The sequence below is a fragment of the Cervus canadensis genome, chromosome 7, assembly GCF_019320065.1.
Source record: "Cervus canadensis isolate Bull #8, Minnesota chromosome 7, ASM1932006v1, whole genome shotgun sequence".
Classification (NCBI taxonomy): domain Eukaryota; kingdom Metazoa; phylum Chordata; class Mammalia; order Artiodactyla; family Cervidae; genus Cervus; species Cervus canadensis.
The window spans coordinates 63,550,033-63,571,104 of NC_057392.1; the positions used below are offsets into that span (position 1 = coordinate 63,550,033).

Sequence of the window (21,072 nt, forward strand, 5' to 3'; positions counted from 1 at the left end):
GGTATCAGCTGGGGCTGCAGTTGTTTGAAGGGGGGCTTGATGGAGGCTGCAAGATCCATTTCCAAGATACCTTATCACGTGGCTATTGGATAAGGCTGATGGTCTTGGTTCCTGAATGTTGGCAGATGGTATTAACTTTTCATCATTTCTCTCCACAGGGCTGCCTGGGTGTCCTTATAACATGGCAGCTGGATTTCTCAGAGTGAGTGATTTAAGAGGGGAGGTGAGAAAGGACTGCTGTTTAATCTATCCAGGCTATGATATTTTATTATAGCAACCTGGACTGTTTGGTACCCCTTAATGTAAATTGATGGCTAAAACCCAAAATATCAGTAAGTGAAAGCATTGACATGAGCAATCTACACAATCCATCAAAATTGAAACTGTTCAGATGTACCAGCATAATACAAGGATAATATCAGGGAAATTGGAGTGATGCTTCTCAAATTGAGGTAATTCTATTTCTGGGTAGATATATATGTGGGTGTATATATATACATATATATATATCAGTGAACTATGTGTACTTAAAACCAAAGAAGTAACATGTCCCATCTTTCTGAAGTATTAAATTTATGTGAAGATTTTGGAGGAAAATTGTGAATATTTTTTATTGAAATGTTTTGTCACAGAAGTCCACGAGAAGAATCAATAGTTATTTTGTGTTGTGTTTTATGTCTTTTACCAGTTTTATGCTTTACATAGGTTTAATTTTTTATGTTTTAATATTTTTATATACTGGTAATTACTGGGAGATTCAGACTTTTGTATCATTTAAGGAAACCTTGTCTATTTGCCCCCGCCTAATTGTGTACATTTTTGCTGTAAACCCAGTTCCTCTCTATCATTCATACCCTGCCCCCTAGATCTAGACCATGTGATTTCTCAGTCAGCCTGCAGATGTTCATACATTTACTATTTTGAAAAGGTGGCCTCTTTTCAAACCCCTGCATGCATTTGTTTGTGTACTTATTTATTAATGTACATTTAATTACAGAAAAAAATTTTCTCACAAATCAGCTCAACTTTCTAATGTAATTTCCCATAATTAAATCTTCTGTTTATAAATATGAAACTTTACTTAGTTTTACTTTTCATGGCAGTGAGTTCCCTTGTAATATAAATATACCTGAAATTCTGCTTTAAAAATGACTCTAGTGCCTCTCTTTTTCTTCATAAAAATGTAATAGTATACCTTTAAAATAGTATTTTTAATTAGGGCCAGCCATTGGAAGTGGCAAAAGAAAATTTGATGTATAAGCTTAAAACTTATGAATATGTAAATCATTCTCACTCAAATAAAGAAAATAACTGAACTGATCAAAGGTTATGAGTAAGTGGCACTGTCCCTGAAGACCACCTCATTGGCAGAAAATAAGAGCATTACTGCAATCATAGTAGTGAGAGTCAGCAGTAATCAAAAATTGTAAAATGTACTAGGATGCTAGGTTATGCATGGTAGCAAATTAACCTCAAAATCTTAGTGGCTTAACAGTACTGTGGCTGTTTTTCACTTGATCAGTCAATTGTGGGTCCACTGACTTTCCAGGGTAGCTCTGTCCCAAACAGGGACTTAAGAATCTAGTTTGCTTCTGTATTGTGACTATTCTCTCAAAACCTAGCTTCCAAATTGGAAGATCACATACTGACTCTCAAAAACTTTGAGTTAGAAATGACATACATTATTTTCTTTCCCAGCCCAAAGTCAGTCACAAGGGCTCATCTAACTGCAAGTGTCTAAAGTAATGTGGAATAGCACATGCCTATTTGGTGAGCAGTATAGGACTTTGCACTGATGCTTCTTTAAGCATAAGTCTTATTTTTAGGAAGGTGCAAAATAGCTTGAAACTTAGTGTGACTTGGGATAAAGTCAGAGTAACTACATAAAATAATCCATCTTTTAGTGGGTTTTAGAAAACAACCACACAAATTGTAAAGAAAAATCACTAAAAATTTTAAACAAAAATAAAATAATTAAAGCTGCCTTGGAATTAATTTCAGAATTCTTGTGGACAATGATGCTATGGAATAGGAGAAAGTTTGGTGATGATTTGGTATTGTAGATTCTGCTAAAATATGTTTTGCCTCAAAAATTGGTATCCAAGCTGAAACAATTGAACTTTTAAAAATAAACTGTTGAAGGACACCTTTTTATATGCTCAAAACTTGTACTCAAACATGTTGAAGACAAACATTGATCTAACCTCTCAATGATTTTTGTTTACAATGCTTGTGAATTCATGTTTATCTGCAAAGTACAAACAAAAAAATATTTTCAACAAGATGATGAGTTTTTAGTGAACAGACTAGCAACTGAAAAAATTAATAAATGTGAAATCAATCACATGTAAAGTTGGAAGGTGCTTATTTTCTGAATTTATTAGTTAGTACTGCAGCATTTACTGAGAGCATTTCACCTGAAAAAAAATTGCCTTTTTGCTTAGTATGTTTAATAGGATGATAAAAATGATCACTTGTGAACGTTTTTACTGAAAAAAAAAATACTATAAAATGCTTAGGCATAAACCTACCTAATGAAGTAAAAGACTTGTTTGTACTCAGAAAACTATGATGCTGATGGAAGAAATTGAAGACAACACAAACAGATGGAAAGATATACTGTGTCCATGGATTGGAAGAATCAATGTTGTTAAAATGACAACACTACCCTATGCAATCTACAGATTTAATGCAATCTTTATCATGGGACTCACTGGGCGAGAATACTGGAGTGCGTTGCCATGCCCAGGGGATCTTCCCCACTCAGGGATCAAACCTACATCTCCTGCATTGCAGGCAGATTCTTCAGCGCTGAGCCACTGGAGAAGCTCAAAGCATGTATGCGTAAACAGAAAATTAATTCAGAAAAACTGTTAGTTGTCTACCTAGGCATGATGAGTTATTCTCCTCAAAGGGCCCGCATACACTAGCTTTGGGTGATTGCTAAGCAACCATTGTATTAAGTCATTTCTAGAAAATAGTCAATTTGGTTTGTCCTTCGTAGTATTGGATGGTGTGTTTCAGCCAAAGAAACTGCCTTAATTTCCTGCAGTATTTGCCTACTACTAGGGTACATCTTGCTATAAATAGGTCTCCTTGACATTTTCATTACAGTAAGTCCCCTACATATGAACAAGTTCCATTCTGACAGCAAGTTTGTAAGTCCAACAAAGCCTAGAGTTAACCCAAAGTTAACCCAAAGAACACAATCAGCTATATAGTACTGTACTGTAATAGGTTTATAATACTTTTCTAATAATACATAAAAATAAACACAAAGAATAAAGATAACATTTTAAATCTTACAGTACAGTACCTTGAAAAGTAAGGTAGTACACTATAATAGCAGCCATACAGGGCCTGGCATCCAGTGGACACACAAGAAGAGTTACTGACTACAGGAGGGAGAGGAGGTGGGAGATGGAAGAGCTGAAAGATCTTCAGCAATAGGAGATGAAGCACAAGCTACAATTTCGCCCAAACCTGAGGCTGAGGGAACCCATGTTGGCATCTTTGAAAGCTCTCAACTTGAAGGTTCATATATAGAGGACTTACTGTAATGCTTAAAAAATAAGCACACAATGTTGTAAATGTACTTAATGGCACTGGACTAAACACTTAAAAATGGTCAAAATTTATGTTACGAATATTTTACCCCCAAATATTCTTGTGGAAAAATTTACAAGTTAACAGAATTTTAATGTTAATACTTGGCTCAGCTCATCTCTCAGTGTCAACCCTGAATGTGCTGAGGTTGACTATGAGAGGATGTGATATTATAGCCTTAGCCAATCTCTTCCTAGTCTTTCCTGTCATGCAGGTGAGCTTGAGGGTGGGGTGGGGGAGTGGCGGTGTGCCAGAGAAGGTCTCTATCTCTTGCCGATTCTGATGTTGCTTAGAGGGCAAGTCTGCGTGTATGTTTTCTTGTGATTGGAAACCTCTGAGTTGGCAGCCGCGCGCTATTCTTCCTTCATCCTGGAGAAAGGAGCAGTTTAAAGGTCCTGTCGCAGCAGGTGGGACGATCCTGGATATTCTGGCAGCTCCCCTCTGCCACTCTTAGCAGGCAATCAGCGGACGGAGGGCAGGGCTGGAATGAAAACGGGTTCGGATCTCAGGGACAGGAGATGAAAGTTGCGAAAACTCTGCCCAGGTTTCTGATCTGGATCAACTTTCCAGGTTATAGGATGAACAAACTCTTGGGACTGGCGGTGGTGCGTCCTCCCTGTGACTCGTGCCTTTGTTCCCCACGCCGGCCCAGAGCCGCTGCGCTCACAGGCCCCGCACCTGCCGGGCGCGCACCCCACCCGCGCGCACCCCACCCTCCCGCGGGCTGGAGGCTCCTCCGCCGCCGCGGGCCCCGCTCCACCGAGCACATGCGCACTGGCGACGCCGCGCCGGCGCCTTCAGTCTCCTCCGCCGCCGCCTCCCGATTCCGCAGTCACTTCCTGCAGCTGTTTCCCTGTGGGTCCGGTTGGACTGACTTTTGACAGTCAGCCTTCAGCTGTGGAGGGGGCTCTGCCGGGCCAGCCGAGAAAGTTGCGCGGAGGGAGGCGAAGTAGAATCGGGCCGAACCCGGCGCGGAGGGCGGACGGCGGCGGACGTCCGGGGCAGGCGCGGCACCTAGACTGCCGGCGCGTCCGGGGGTTCCGGTGAGTGCGGGCGATCGCGAGCCTCGGGGCATTTAGGACGGGCACCGGAGCGACCAGGCTTGCAGTTCCTTTCCGGTGCGGTCTTTCCACCTGCCCTCCACGTGACCGGCTTGCGGTGCTTTTATTTATCTGTTTGTTTTTAAAGCATTTCACGTGTACTGTTCGGATCCTCTAGGCGTGCGGCTGCCTTGGCCCTAGCGCTTGTCCCCGCCCCGTGGGAGACCCGGGATTCCATCTTTCGTGATGGCATCCTCACGGGATTGAGGTGCGTGCGTGCATGTGTATGTGTGTATGTATGTGTATGTGAGTGCGCTCTCTTGCGTATGCATGCACGCTTTAGAAATGTAAGATATATGTGGGCAATGCTGAAGTATATGTAGCTCTGATTCAAATACGTGAAAGGTTTCCTAGGATTCGGACCCGTCATAACTGAGATTGGAGAACATTCGCCAATTCACCAAGGCCTCTTCTTCCCCAGGTTCTTGCGTTCTTTCGGGTCTTGCTTCTGTGATATACCTTACAACTGATTATTTTTCTATTTTCCTCTCTCATTCCTTCTCGCTGCGTTCTGATGACCTCTGAATAATGCTCACCGTCTTTCCCTCATTTTCGGAATCCCCAGTTACAGACTTCCCTAGTTTCCTGATGTGCCAGTCACCTGTTCCCTTATTGTGTTTCCTTTCCTCCGAAGATTTCTCCAAATGAGAAAGTGGTTGTCTTTAATGCAGTATGTGAAGAGTAGGCCCCAATTCGATCATGAAAACTATGCTATATGATCATTCCTTTTCTTTAACAGGGCCGACTGAGAAGCTTTGATTTTCTTTATTGTCCCCTCAACCCCTTCCATACCAGGACATTAACCACCATAAATCCTTCATTTATGCTACTTCAAGGATCAAATTGAGTGGCTTTTATGATCTGAGGAATATTGTATTTACATCAGGCATCAAGTTAGTTTCTTTTAATCTAATGCAGTAGTTGAACAGACGTGAGTCCTATATGCTTTGAATCTCTTTATATTCCACCATATCTGCTTTCACTGAAGGCTTCATTTTTAGATTTTTATTTTATGCTAGTTTTTTTTTTTTTTTTGCAAGTATAGTAATACCTGATGTAATTGTCTTGCAAAGATACTTTTGGGGGAGTTGACATCATTTTGATTGTTAAATATTACAAGAAAGAATTTTGGACTGTCTAGCTATTCTTTAAACATTAAAAGGTAAAATGATAATGGGTAAGTCTGTACTGTATGAGAATTTTTTCTTCAATTCGGGAGATTTTATCAGGCCTTTATTTTGATGGAAGCCTGCAGACAGCGCTGGGGGAGACACATGCTGGTATTTCCTCAAGTGGGAGTGAACTTTTATAAGACAAGTCCAGACATGTCTAGGCCGTTGGTAGCATTTGATTTTCTCTTTATATTGCTTATTTCCTTTGTCCAGATGTTTTAACATCTTCCTCCACCATTTCTCTCTGAGCTGGAAGCTTGTCATTTGCACTTTGGTATCCTTTTGTCTCTGTACAGGGGGTATATGTAGTCTTTTAATATTACTAATTGTTATGATTAGATAGTTAAACTTTTTAAAAAGGGGTCTTTGTCCCCATAGTTTTCTTTTTTTTTAAAATATCCGTATTTGCCTTTGCTTTCTGAATGTCTTCACTTGGTTTAATTCAGAGGAATAATATGATTATAGAGAACCTGACTTTTTAAATGTTCTAAATCTCAATTGCTTTTTAAAAAATATTCTCAGATGTGTGGACAGCATACTTCTGCTTGAGAATAAAATAACATTATTGTTTTTCTAAATATTATGCTTAATGAGAAATATTGTTGAATACTATGACTGATGATGTATGTACTTTGCCATTTAGTATATTATTTTCCCATTGCACTGATAACTTCTGCTTTAAGAGCCTGAATTTAGTACAAAAACTGTTATTTGGTTGCAATTAACAGGTGTAGATACTTACTAAATGTGGTAAAAGAGACTTAACTTTCAAAATTGTTCTTGGTTGATTTTAGTAAACCTATTATTATCATAAAACTTACACTTTTCTATTGCAGGTGGAAAATTTCAGCCCTTAAAATAGCTATATTCTATTGACCAGAAAGAGGTTTTAATAGTATTGAAAGTGGAAGGAATAGAGGATTTTGAGATAAGGATTTTAATTTGGGTTAATTAGAATCATGGGAACTCAAAGCACATAGTTTGGTTCATTTTGAGATACTCAGGGTTAGGGGCTTCCCTCATAGCTCAGTTGGTCATGAAATCGCCTGCAATGCTGGAGACCCCATTTCGATTCCTGGGTCGGGAAGATCTACTGGAGAAGGGATAGGTATGCACTCCAGTATTCTTGGGCTTCACTTGTGGCTCAGCTGGTAAAGAATCTGCCCGCAGTGGAGGAGACCTGGGTTTGATCCCTGGGTTGGGAATACCCTCTGGAGAAGGGAAAGGCTACCCACTCCAGTATTCTGGCCTGGAGAATTGCCTACATCAAATAGTTCATGAAGTAAGCGTCCAGTGGGGTACTGGATCATACTGCCAGGGCCCCAGTATAATTTTAGTTCCTCGGTCTTTTAACTGTTTGCTTTCCCTTATAGTCTCTATTGTTTCCCTCAGAAAAGACCCAATATGTTCCAATCCCACTTCAGTTTTACCCATTTCTCCTGCCTCCAACCCAGATGGCAACTTCTAATCCTGAGTATCTCAAAATGAACCACACTATGCGCTTTGAGTTCCCACAATTCCAATTAACCCAAATTAAAATCCTTATCTCAAAATTTACCTCTAGAGAGAGAAAGAAAATACTCTGATTTTATAGGAGACTAATGAATACAAGAAAGTATCATTTTTTTTTTTTCGGCGCTCAGCTTTCATCGTGGGGTCTCAAAGAGTCGGACACAACTGAGCGACTGAACTAAATGAATACAATCTAAGGCTCCATGAGGTGGGGTCTTCAACTCAAGCCTGTGGGGCACAGGCATGTAATATGAATAAAGCAGCAGGCTGAGTGGGCACTTGAGGTCGCCTAGAGAAGACAAGCTTGGGTACCCAGGACAGTGCCTCTCAATACTAACTAGCGGTTGTTGCTCATGCAGGACTACCGTCCAAGTGTTGTCAGATCCCTCTTTTGTCAAGAGCAGCCACAAATCTTTTGATTTTAAAATGTTGACAACCAATTCAATTTAAAAATGAAAGCAAAATGAAACACTGTATATTCCAAAAAGAGCAAGTCTGTGGCTGCCTGTGGCCTTCAGGTTGTTTGTTTGCAACCTCCACTTTGAAGATTCATTAGATCAATTATTTCAGTATTACTAGTTGATCAGAAGGTACATGTTTATTTATTTTTGTTACATAGTGACTCAAGAGTTTTTCCAAGATACTAGAGTATATGTCTAATGTTAGCTATTAGATATATAGAGTTCCTGGATAGTTAAGCTAGTTCTAGAAGTGTTTGCAGTAGTTTGAGCAGTGACACTTTTGATTTCACTGTTTTTGATATTATTTGGATGGAAAGACTAGTTTGCATGAAAAGGGGATATTTGCTGAGGTTCTTTGCTGGTGGGCTTTTTTTTTTTTTTTTTGGTCTATGCATGATTATCAAGAGTGTTTTAAGTGTGCCTGAGGGAAGGGGTCTGGACTGGGTGACCTTTGATGTTCATTTCAGTCATGTGACTTTTAGATTTAATTAGCCATGGATGCAATGCTATTAATGTTCATGGGCCAGAGGGACCGCAGTTGGAGCTGTGCCAGGCAAAATCAAGCCAAATCCATAAAGCTCTTCCCCGTGGAAGAGCGTGGTGTCAATGTGGATTAACAGACGGGGGAAGTGTGCCGGATGAGGGAAAAGAAAGGGAGTCCCAAAGATGATTTGGAGAAGCAGAGGAAGGAACCCATGATGTGGTCATTTACATGTCATATTGCTGATAACACATTTTTAAGTTTTTTTTTTTTTTTCAATTTTTGCTGTTGATTCAGATTTGAAGACCCGACTTCTCCTCATCCTTTGGATGATGCCCAAGGCTTTCCTACCCAATGATCCTCTTGCAACACGCCGGGCTTCCTCCGCCTAAGCGGCCCTCATCCTCTCCTCCTATGTCAGTGGCCGCCAGGTCTACAGGGGCCTTGCAGCTTCCAGCGCAGAAGCCTTTTGGGCAGGAGGCTTCCTTGCCTTTGGCTGGGGAAGAAGAGCCACCTAAGGGAGGGGAACAAGACTCTGCCCTGGAGGAGTTGTGTAAGCCGCTGTACTGCAAGCTCTGCAATGTCACCTTGAACTCAGCGCAGCAAGCCCAGGCTCATTATCAGGTGAGGGAAGAAACGGAAAAATCAAGCATCGAGTGGGAGAACATTTCAGGGCTCTGCTCAATTCACAGGTGTCTCTGAAATGACCATTTGTGCCTGGAACAGTAAGATGGCTAAGTATTTGTTTGGCTAAAAGCACAGTGTTGCTACTTTAAAAGAAAACATCACTTTTCGTGGAATGGGATTTCTTTCAACTTCTTACACTTAGCTGTGTGGCATCAGTTTACCTGGGGTTTTGTGTGGGGGTGTGCTAACTTGCTTCAGTCACGTCTGACTCTTTGTGACCCTATGGACTGTAGCCCTCCGGGCTCCTCTGTCCAGGGGATTTTCCAGGCAAGAATACCAGAGTGAGTAGCCATTCCTTTCTCCAGGGGATCTCCCTAACCCAGGGATGGAACCCACTTCTTTCACATCTCCGTCATTGGCAGACAGATTCTTTACCACTGGTGCCACCTGGGAAGCCATCTGTTGTTTTAGGCAAATAAAATCACCTATGCATGTTTGAACCTGTGGTCCTAAGGAGAACAGGTGTTTGAAGTATGGTGTACTATACTCAATTCGGCGTCAAAATTGTCTGAAAGAATTAGTTTTATAAATATTCTCTTCCAGCTAATGCAGTTTGTATCAGTTCAGAATATTCTTTGTCTATGAATCTTAAGCTTTTCCTTTTGACTTCTGTCTCTGCTAAGGAAAACACAGGTATGTTTCTTGATTGTTTCCTGTATATAAAATTATATCCTCTTTTTTTTGAGAAAAGAGATCCAAGAGGCAATTGAGGCCAAATGCCATTGAGTGAAAATATGTTTTCTGGGTAATCATTGATTTGACTATTCATGCATGAATATCTGAAATAATAGGACAATATGGTAGAAGGATGACTATTAGGAAGATGTTTCTCCTGTTGTGCCTCTGTAACTTCCTTCAAGTTTTTATTTACTCTGGGTGTAAGTCTTTGCTGTTTTGTTTAGGGTTGATCTTCAAGGTGGCTAATTGTGTCACTTTGTGATCGTACATCAGAAACGTTTTAATGGTGAATTGTTTTCTTTGGGATTTAGGGGAAGACGTGTTACTTTTATGGAGTTCCTGTTGTTTGGGTTTGTTTTGCCCTCCAATGTAGAGTTGAGTTAATTATGTCATCCAGATCTTGGCAAGTGTCGCTGTTGGTCATTGACCAGTGTGTTAATTGCTGTGTCGCGTCCGACTCTGGTCATTATTGGTTCATAAAGGCCTCTTCTGGATTTATTTTACATTTCTTTCTTTTTCCCCATCCCCTACTCTCATTCCCTCTGTATCACTTCCCATGACAATGGTTTGACACGGGTTCTTCTTTTGCCGGTTTTACTTTTCAGTTGTGGTCTCTTAGGATGATCCATGTCAAATTCAACACACAGTGCTATTCATAGCTTTTGTCTTCATTTGTTTCTGTGGAATGTTTGGTTTTATGGCCTACGACTCATGAAAATCAAGCCTGCTTTCTAAAGTTTTGATTTTTAGCTGTTTAAACCGTTAACTTGGGAGCAAGTTAATTGTGTGTCATATACACATGTAAGTATCATTTACAGAAAAGTTGTTTACTTTTATGAGGGAAAACTCTTGGGCAATATGTGATTTAAATATATGTGCATGGATTGTACATACACCTCCTGCCTTTTTTCTTCCTAATATCTCTTTGTGACTTTGTAGACAGTGATGGATGCTTTTGGTTATGCATAGAGAGAGTTCAGTTTGAGCAGAGTCATTGGATTATAAGGCTTAAACTAGATAAGAAAGAGAACCAGAATTTATTTTGGTTTTTTCTTTTCTTCTACACTTGTGTGTGTGTGCTCTGAACTTTTTAGCTGATGAGTAATATATACTTAATTTCAGCTTCCTCAGTGATACAGTGAATATATGAATTAGAAAATATAAGAAAATGGAATTAAATTTTAGATAATCAGACTTTTTAAGTGGAAAAGTTGAAGAAGGACAGCCTGTTCTAGAAACAGTTTAAGCAGCCAAGAACTGAGGAAAAGTAGGGTAGAGAAGAAGCAACCTGGTATCTAGAGAGTGGAACCTAATAGAAAACAAACAGTTTGAGTGTAATAAAAGCCAGTTCTTAAGAGCTCAGAAGCAAAGATTTGAATGAAACCAGTGTTGCTGGTAATTCTTAGGGGAAGAAGTTTTCTTCCTCTAAGAAACAAAGCAAGCAGTTCATGTACAAAGTACAGAGCAGTTTCATTAAGATAGCATAGAAGAAAGCTAATCCAGAAGTGAAATCTGGATTTCAACCTGAGAGAAAAGTCAGCATGCGAGAGTGTGGATCAAAAAGTAGATCAGAATAATAAATAATCAGAGTGTGAACACAACATATGTGGGTACACCAACATAGAAAAAAAGCATAGAAATGTTATCCTGAAAGATACATTGAAGACTATACCAAGGGTACACAAATAGGCTGGGATTTAGGAAGGCTTCTAGAGACAGGGGTAAGACTAATGAGGAAGACTTACTGAGGACCAGAAATAGGCAGAATGGCAATGATTGTAGGCTGATACAGCAAGGTGGCTGATGAGATGGTGGAAATAAAGTTTTATTTCAACTCTAAAACATGCTTTGTAATTTTTTAGTACTGACTGATACCAAGACCACAGATTCATTATTTTAATTATGTGTGAGATAAAAGGGATCAGTGGTAGTCTATTTATAAGCTAGAAACACATTCATGTGAGGTAATAAATCACACTTGATTACATTACTCAAAGTGTTTTAGTCAGTTGATGCCATTGTTGAAATCTCAAAGTTTCAAATTGCCCAGGGTATTGTAAACAACCTTCAGTCTGGTTTGAGTGGTATTAGGGTAGAGACTGACCATATCATGTTCCAGTAATCCAGGACACACAATGGAAACTGCTCAACAAATACTTCCCTTTAAGCTCACTGAGATTTTTCCCTGCCATCCTCGTGTTCGTAAGCTGGGGCTGCCTTAGTGATGACCCGTGCATGTCAGTGGTCATCACAGATTTAGTTCTGTTCCCAGGACTTTTTAACCCAGTCAGCTTGCTTCAAAATACCCTTTGCTATTGTTTCATTTTAAATGACGGTATATATTTTTGTGGTCTCAAAATAATGACTTTAGTTATAATTTAAAGTAAAACCTTTGGGGGAAAAATATGCATTCATTTTATTAAAATCTGTCTGTAGGCTTCAGGTTATTTAGGGTAAGCCGGACATGGAGTAACATAATACTGTTTCAGCAGCATAATTGCCTAGAGGAAGAATCACTTTAGGATAGAAGGTCATTAATAAAAATTTAAAAAGCAAAAAGCATTGGATAAATTTTGCTAAGGTCTCTACATTTTGAAATAACGTCAACCATTTTTTCCTGTTAATTCATGTTAACTCGTTTGAAAAAGAACTAGTTATTCAAGGTACATTTTAAAAATCTGTCATCAACATAGATTTCTATTTGTAGTATTTAGTAGCCAAACAACAACCTACCATAGTAAGTAGATTAATTTGAAAAACACAGAACACAGGGGAAAAAACTAGTTCTAGAATTGAAATACAGAAGGTAGTGACCTTAATTGATAATTCAGAGGATACAGCTGATGTCATCCCCAAATTTAAAGTACTGATTTTGGCGCATACATTTTTACATTGATCACCCAGCTTTGGATGGCATAATCTCTAATGTCAGCTAATATTTATGATTTCCCCCCCCCCCCCATATTTCCCATTTGATTGTTTCCCAGTTGAACTTGCAGTGTACTGAGAGTGGTCAAAATAAACTTTGTTGGTGGATAGAAGCTCTCTGTGACCCTGTTAGCTGGATCTCACCACCTTTCTGCTTCTCTGTCTCATCCTGCCTACCTCTTGCACGCTTGGTCACTCGGTCACACCTGACTCTTTATGACACAGGGCAGGCGGATTCTTGACTGCTGAGCCGCCAGGGAAGCCCCCTCCCTACCTGGTTTCTTTGCATTTCACAATAGATATCCTTTCTTCTCTACAAGGCTGATTCCTTACCCTGTACTCTAGATTTCATCACCTGTCATCCCTTCTTCACCTCAATCAGATTAAAAACATGCTCAGGTTTTTTCCCCATGTTAATAAAAATAGTAACAACAACCTTCCCTTTCCTTTTAATTCCTCTTGTTAGCAATCTTTCTTTTCTTCTGTCCTTAGAGTTCTGCTGGATATACTTGTCCTCTTCAAGTTTTCATTTCCCGACCCATCATACTCTGGTTTCCATTCTGGTACTCTAGTGAAATGGTCCTTTTCAAGGCTATCTGTGACATTAGAGGTCAAATCTAGCTCCTTCTCACTTAGCCTCTTTGTAGCATTTGCACTGGTAACAGCTTACTCCTTAAAACATTCAAAGATATTTTTCTCAAAATAATGCCTATAGAATAAAAGATTTATAATGAAAAGCAATAATCACCTGTTCTCACTTCCACAGCTATGCTCTACCTTTTCTTCTCTATTCTTTCTGCCTCCCATCTTGGGTTGACTCTAGTTTTATTTTGACAACATCAAGTTTTATAACATTTTTGTTTAATCTATAATCAGGTTAAGTTTCCTATGCTTGATATTTGCAAGTTGACTCGAATTGTTAAAAATTGATGTTTAGCTTTTGTATTATTAGTAGGGAAATGTTGTTCAGTGCAAAGCTTTCTTTCTTTCTGTTTCCAATGTCATGGTTCCATGCTACTTAAAAGAGATGTTCAAATGGATAGCTCTTTCTTGAAAGTCATCAGTTCCTCAAAATTGTTCCCTTTTAGTTTCCTTCAGATGTGTATTATAACTTTGAAATAGCTTTTTGTTTTTCCTTGAGTTTCTCATACTTTCTAAAAAAAATAAAATAGAAGATTCTTATGCCTTAAAAAAATCTACTAGCTTCTTAATCTTTCTTTTTATTGTTTATAATCCATTTCACTTATCTTCATGAAACCCACTGATTTCTTGTTCTGATTTGAATCAGATACTTTACATTTGGATCATGACTTCATTGCATATCTTTTTTTGTTTGCAGGAGTTTTTCATGGCTTTCATTTTCCCCTTCTTTTTCTTATAGGATATATCTTTATCATATCCTCATTTTCCCCTCCACATCTCGATCACTGTATGTATTATGTGAAGTCCCCCTTTTGCCCCCAGATCCTTCTGTCTTCTTTTTCCGTTCTCCCCCGGGTGCCCCCTGAGTTCGCTGCACAGCTGCTAATTTTGAATTTCTCTTCATTGCTCTATGGCTTAGGTTGCCATTTTCTAAATATGCATGTTTTCTTTTTTTTTTTAATCCTGTTTTGTTGGAGTCCATCTTCATGTTACTTGAAGGAAGAAAGGATAAATATAAATGTATATTACAGCACATTTCTCTCTCTTTAAAGTGAAGTAGTAATGAATGGGAAATAATATTTTTCTGAGATACCGTTATGTGTCTAAAAATGTCTGTATTATAACTTTGTACTTGGCAGTTCAGTTCCAGGTTGACTATTATTTTCCTAAAAAGGTTAAAAGTTATACTGCATTGTGTGTGCATGTATACCTGTGTGTTTTGTTTTGTTTTTGTCTTCCTAGTGTTGCTGAAGACAAATCTTATCTTTTTTTTTTTTCATTTATTTTTATAGTTGGAGGCTAATTACTTCACAGCATTGCAGTGGGTTTTGTCATACATTGACATGAATCAGCCATGGAGTTACATGTATTCCCCATCCCGATCCCCCCTCCCACCTCCCTCTCCACCCGATTCCTCTGGGTCTTCCCAGTGCACCAGGCCCGAGCACTTGTCTCATGCATCCCACCTGGGCTGGTGATCTGAAGACAAATCTTATTCAGATTCTTATTCTCTTGTGGGTGACCCAGTTTAATTTTGGGCTTTTTTTTCTGGAAGTTTTTAGGCTTTCTTTTTTATCCTTGGTATCTGAAATTTCACAATGATGGGTGTGTCTCTGTCTGGGTCTTCATTCATTTGTCCCTGTCAGCACTAGTGGCTCCTTTCAGTTTGCATACTCTCATTTCTCTTGAGCTCTGGGGAATTTTCTTTGATATGATTTCCTTGATAATATTCTTCTCTACATTTCTCTTTCTTTTCCCTGGTAATTCTATTAGCACTATCTTTGATTAGCTGGATTGATTCTTCATATTTCTTATTTGTCCCCTTTATTGAATTTCTGAGAGGTATTCTTGAATTCTAATGCTATTTTGAATTTTTTTAATTTTGATAATCATATCTTTAATTTTTAGGGGCATATTGATTTCTTATTATTTTCTTTTCTAGCATCTGTTTTATAGGATGTTAGTTAACATATCATGGGGTCAGACTAGTGTTCAAGTTCTAGTACAAATACTTACTAGATGTATGGTATTGGAAATATATTCTAATTTCTCTATGTCTCATGAAGATGATGATGATAATGATGATGCTTATCATGCTTGCAAGTTAGTAGGTATAAAACATTTAGGACAGCTCCTAGTACTTGAGTGATTCCTTCACTGTGTTTAGTTGTCTTAAGGTGCAGTGGAGCAGGGTGGCATGGACTCTGGACCAAGAGTGTTCTCAGTTCTGGCATTTACTTGTGGCTTTGGGCAACTTTTATTTTATTTTATTAACTTTTAAATGTGAATAATTTTATTATATAAAACACTTATTAAACATTTCTGCATGCATCTCATCAGATTCCCCAATATTAATATTTTATATAACTATAGTATAGTTATCAAAACTAGGAACTCAATACTGATAACAACAATATTATCTGCTCTACAGACTGTTTTGTTGTTGTTCAGTTGCTAAGTCATGTCTGACCCTTTGTGACCCCATGGCCTGTAGCATACCAGGCTTCCCTGTCCTTCACCATCTCTCGGAATTTGCGCAAACTCATGTCCATTGAGTTGGTAATGCCATCCAACCATCTTGTCCTCTGTCATCCCCTTCTCCTCCTGCCTTCAATCTTTCCCAGCATCAAGGTCTTTTCCAATGAGTTGGTTCTTCACATTAGGGGGCCAGAGCATTAGAGCTTCAGCTTCAGCATTGGTCCTTCCAATAAATATTCAGGGTTGATTTCCTTTAGGATTGACTGGTTTGATCTCCTTCCATTCCAGGGGAGTATCAAGAATCTTTGCCAGCACCATAATTCAAAAGCATCAATTCTTCTGTGCTCAGCCTTCTTTATGGTCCAACTCACATCCATACATGACTACTGGAAAAACCATAGTTTTGGCTATACAGACCTTTTACATTTCATCAATTGTTTACTAATGTCCTTTCTCTGGTTCAGGGATCCAATCCTAGATAAATTCTTGCATGTGGTATTATGTGTTCTTTAATGTGGATGGGTTAAATTTTTCTATGCTTTTTACTATCTTGCAATTTTTGAGAAGTTGTTTTGTAGAATGACCCAATTTGGATTTGTTTGTTGTTTTCTCATGATTGAATTCATGTGGTTATGTGGTTTTTTTGGACAGGAATACCACAGAACTGATGTGTCTTTCCCATTTTTTCATATTGGAAAGGACTTGATGTGAATATTTCCGTCACTGCTGCTGTTAACTTTTGATCGCTGATTAAGGTGGTGCCTGCTGGGGCTCTCCTTTGTAAAATTACTGTTTTTTTCTTATGTTTAATAAGTATCATATGGGGAGATAACCTTGAGACTATGTGAATGTTTCTAATTATATTTTTACATAGTGATGTACATAATAGTGATAATAGCATCTATTAATATTTTTCCCTGCAGTAATTATTACCGTGGTGTTTGCCAAATGGTGATTTTTCTGCTTCAATCATTCTTTGTATATTTATAGTTAGAATTTTACTTTAATGAAGAACTTTCTCAAATAGTTAGTATCACTATGGGTTGTAGATTCTTATATTAATTCAGGGATATAAACACTTGCTATCATTTATTTTGATGTTTTAACTGTTTCACATTTGACCAGTGTGTTTCCCTTCAGGCTGGTGCTTATGTTCATTTGACATGTCCCCATAATTTTTTGTATAGTTCCTTACTTTCTGACAGTACAAAGTATTCCAAGATTTTTTGGTACCTTCCCCATGTCAACCATTTCTTCAAGGAGCCAGGTTTTGTTTTTCTGTTTTTTTAAATTTTTAATTGGAGAATGGTATTTAGAGACCAAAGTCTGAGTGTTGGTGTGCCTTTTGGTACTCGAGTGTCATTGCTTCTAGATCTTCTCATGACAGAGCTAGTTATATATGTGTCATTATTCACAGTACACACATTCACACACACAAACACATACATGCTCACAGTACATGTAAAATAGTTCTGGGATTGATAATCTGTATCCTTTTGAAAAATCAGCATACTAATGAGGATAATATTTATGTCTTGTTCTTTTGGTGTCTAGCCTTATAGTGTGTAGTCAAAATACTGTTTTACGAAGTTACTTAGGTTACAGAGATGCTGCCTGCTAGTGTTGTCCTTTGTAAAGTTATTGTTTTTCTTTTTGTGCTTAGTAAGTATTATGGGAGAGATACTTTCAGACTGACTATGTGAACAGTTTTTTCCTTCCCTCCTCCTTCAGTATGGTTATGTTATTTTTTCATACAGTTAGGCTTATTTCTGTTTGTACTTATTTCACTTTGGGTCTTCGCCAATTCTTGTTGACTTTGATTCTTTTTCTAAGCCTGTAGAATGTTAATATAGTCCTAAAAGTCAGAATCATACAAAAAGGTATATTTATTTAGAGTTTTAATTCATTTTTATTGGAGTATGGTTGCCTTAACAATGTTGTGTTAGTTTCCACTGTACAGCAAAGTTAATCAGCTATATGTATACATATATCACCTCTTTTTTGGCTTTCCTTCCCTTTTAGGTCACACCACGCACTGAGCTATACAATAGGTTCTCATTAGTTATCTCTTTTATACTTAGTATCAATAGTGTATGTATATCAATCCTAATCTCTCAGTTCATCCCACACCCCCACTCCCCAGCTGGTGTCCATATGTTTGTTCTCTACATCCATGCAAAAAGGTATATTTAGAAAGATGTCACACCATATCATCCCTTGTACTCCTTTTTCATTTTCTTCTTATTTACACTGTTTTATATGATTTTACCAACCTGCTCAGTTATTTACTGTTTTACTACCTGATTTGTCAGTTTTTAATGGTATCCCAACTGTTGCCTATTGAAGAATCAATGAGCTTATTCTACTTTCCTTTTCCCATTTTTGTTGCATTATTTCCATTGTGTCATAATGTATAATATTTGAGCATTAATCTTTCACTGTCATCTTCACCTTTTTAGTGTTTGATACAGTTCAGTTCAGTCGCTCAGTCGTGTCCAACTCTTTATGACCCCATGGACTGCAACATGCCAGGCTTCCCTGTCCATCACCAACTCACAGAGCTTGCTTAAACGCATGTCCATTGAGTTGGTGATGCCATCCAACCGTCTCATCCTCTGTCGTCCCCTTCTCTTCCTGCCTTCAATCTTTCCCAGCATTGATAATTTAGACACTTGAAAATATTTAACATCAGTCTTTTTGCTGGTTTCCCCAGTCATTTCTTGGGTGAATGAAGTGTTAATAGATTTTTCAAGAGTGACTTTTAAGTGCCAAATTCCTAAGGTCTTGTGTATTTAGAAATGTTTTCTATAGTCTTCACATTTGAAACAAGAATAGTTGGCTGAGCATAAAATCCTTGGTTTACACCTATATTTTTTAAAAAAGGCTGTTCCTTATTGCCTTGCTTTGTGTATTATGGACGCCATTCTAATTCCTTTGCTGTTGCAAGTTATTTGACCTTTTTGCCTGGAGAGTTTAAGAGGACTTTTTTTTTTCTTTTCTTTGAAGTCTCATACAGTTTAAAAGATCTACTGCAGATTTGATTGTTCTGGGTTAATTTTCCCAGATACCTGGCATGCCTTTTCAATATGTAGATTCAGATCTTCATTTACTTTTGGACAATTTTAGGCACTTTTGAACAATTATAGTTTCAAATGTTAGTTCTGTTTGATTGTTTGATTTTGCTTTTCTTCTCTGGGGACTCCAGTTTTCTATAAGTCATTCTTTCTTCACTTGTCTTCCAGTTCTATTGCTTCCTCTCTTGACCCTTTAAATTTTTTAATTTTTATTATTTTTATTTTCTTGACTGCTTTTCTGTCTTTCTTCAGTGCCTGTTAGTACATTTTCATTTGACTCTATTCTTCTTTGATACTTGGATTTGCTCCTAATTTTGGCTATAATTACCTTTTACTTTCTAGAATTTAATTATCCTTCTTTTCATTTCTCACTATGTTTTGCCTAATTTTTTTTGTACATTTTGAATTCCTGTTTCAAGGTGATTTTTTTTTTATATTCTCAAAGTTTTGTTTGAATACTATATATTTAATTCTGTTTGGAGTGTTGTTTTCTTTTGTTTCTTTTTGTTTGTTTGTTTTGGAGGTGTGATTCATTTGCTGAGATGTATTTTTTTATTTTTATTTTTTGGTGGTAACTTTGTGTAGAATTGATTTCTTTTTGTGTATTCATTATGTGGGTTTTGGGTAGTTTATGCGATTCATAATTCAGTAGCAACCTCTTCTATCACTGTAGCAAAGTCCAGTTCTTTACTGATTTTTTTTTTTTTTATGGTGGTCAGGAGAGTGTGTGTATGTCCTCTGATTTTTTAAAAAAAATCATTTTTGACTGCACTGGGTCATTGTTGCTGTGCAAGGGCTTTCTCGAGTTGTGGTGAGCAGGGGCTACTCTCTAGTTCTGGCACACAGGACTTAGAATGTGCGGGCTTCAGTAGTTGTGGCTTGTGGGCTCCAGAGTTACAGGCTCAGGAGTTGTTGCACATGGGCTTAGCTGCTCTGAGGCATGTGGAATCTTCCTGGACCAAGGATTGAACCTGTGTCTCCTACATGGGTAGGCAGATTCTTTACCACTGGACCACCTGGGAAGTCCTGTCTTCTGAATTTTGCTTTGTTCTTTCTTGTTCTGAGGATGCTAACTTTTCCCATGTTGCTTCTCTTCCTCTTCACCTGTTTGTTGCCAAAGGGTGCCTCTCCCTTCCTTTTTGCCTTTTCCTCCTCTAAAAGCCACTTTGAAGATAGCCACTTCAAATCATGTGTACATTTAAGTCCCTGTCCAGTAGTCAGTGACTGGATCATGCTTTAGTATTTATAAAATTGGGGGATTTACTTTTTCTGGTGGTGGTTATAAAGCAATCTTAGCTTTATAATCTAGCTGCAAGCTCCTTCTCCGTGTCCTTCAGTTTTTGTTGGACTGCTTTTGCTTACTGTGAAGGCTTGTGGCAGGAGCAGGAGTGATTACTCATTGGGATTTGATGTCTTTTCTTTTTTACTTACGGTTATTTTAGGGTCTGGGCATTCTGTGACTTCTAGTTGTATGGAAGGCATGGGTTTTGTGCAGTTTTGTTTTTCTTATTCTGTGTTGTTTATGGAGGATATATGGAGAAATGCAAGTTAGGCAGCCTCTAGGGAGCTCTCTGAAAACTCTTGGGTGAAAGATTAACTCATTGAACTTAGTTTCCTAATGTGTAAAATGGGGACAATAATTTTACCTACGTGATAGAGATTTCATGATGTTAAATGAGATAATATTTATAAAGTGTCTAGAACACTACCTGTCACATAAGTGCTCAAAATGGTTAGTTGCCATTACTATCATTAATGTATGGATGCAATATCTGCTCAAATACTGCTGTAGATACTGCTTTGGAATTAAAATTCCTGACACTATCTAAGGTTGATCCCTCCTGTAATCCAATGTACCTCATTTTCTTCTGCCTTTTTATGGACTATGGTTCTGTAACTGTGCTGTGGTTCTTGCATACCTTTTCTTTTGTTTTACTGACTTCCTCCTGTTGCCATGCAAACAAGCCTAAGCCATCTTAAAATTTTTTTCCTACTGATTCATTTCCCCTTCTGACTCCGTACTCTGTTTCTCTGCTCCATGTTGCAGTAGAATTTGTCCATATAGCTGCCTATATTGGTTGTCTCCATTTTCGCCTCTCCCATTCTTTCCCTTCATGTGGTTTTTATCCCCCACTACTCTACTGAAGTGGTTCTTACCAAGGTTATTCTTTATATCTGTTATATCTGTATCTGTTATATCTATATATCTGTTAATCTGTATCTTTTCAAGTGCAATATTACTTCTCTGTCCTG

The 21,072-nt window shown here is 38.2% G+C and overlaps 1 protein-coding gene across 3 annotated transcripts in view; it reads left to right on the plus strand.

The window, feature by feature from the left end:
• Positions 1–4,388: 4,388 nt before the first annotated feature.
• ZMAT3 (zinc finger matrin-type 3) overlaps positions 4,389–21,072 on the plus strand; it is a 36,696-nt gene continuing 20,012 nt past the window's right edge. For 2 of the 3 annotated variants that reach the window (XM_043473683.1, XM_043473685.1), the window contains exons 1-2: positions 4,389–4,649; positions 8,630–8,956. In XM_043473683.1, coding sequence (XP_043329618.1) covers positions 8,687–8,956 — 270 coding nt within the window. In that variant the 5' untranslated portion in view covers positions 4,389–4,649; positions 8,630–8,686. Of the gene's footprint in view, positions 4,650–4,824; positions 4,915–8,629; positions 8,957–21,072 lie in introns of all 3 variants that reach the window. The other variant, XM_043473684.1, reaches the window with a different exon arrangement.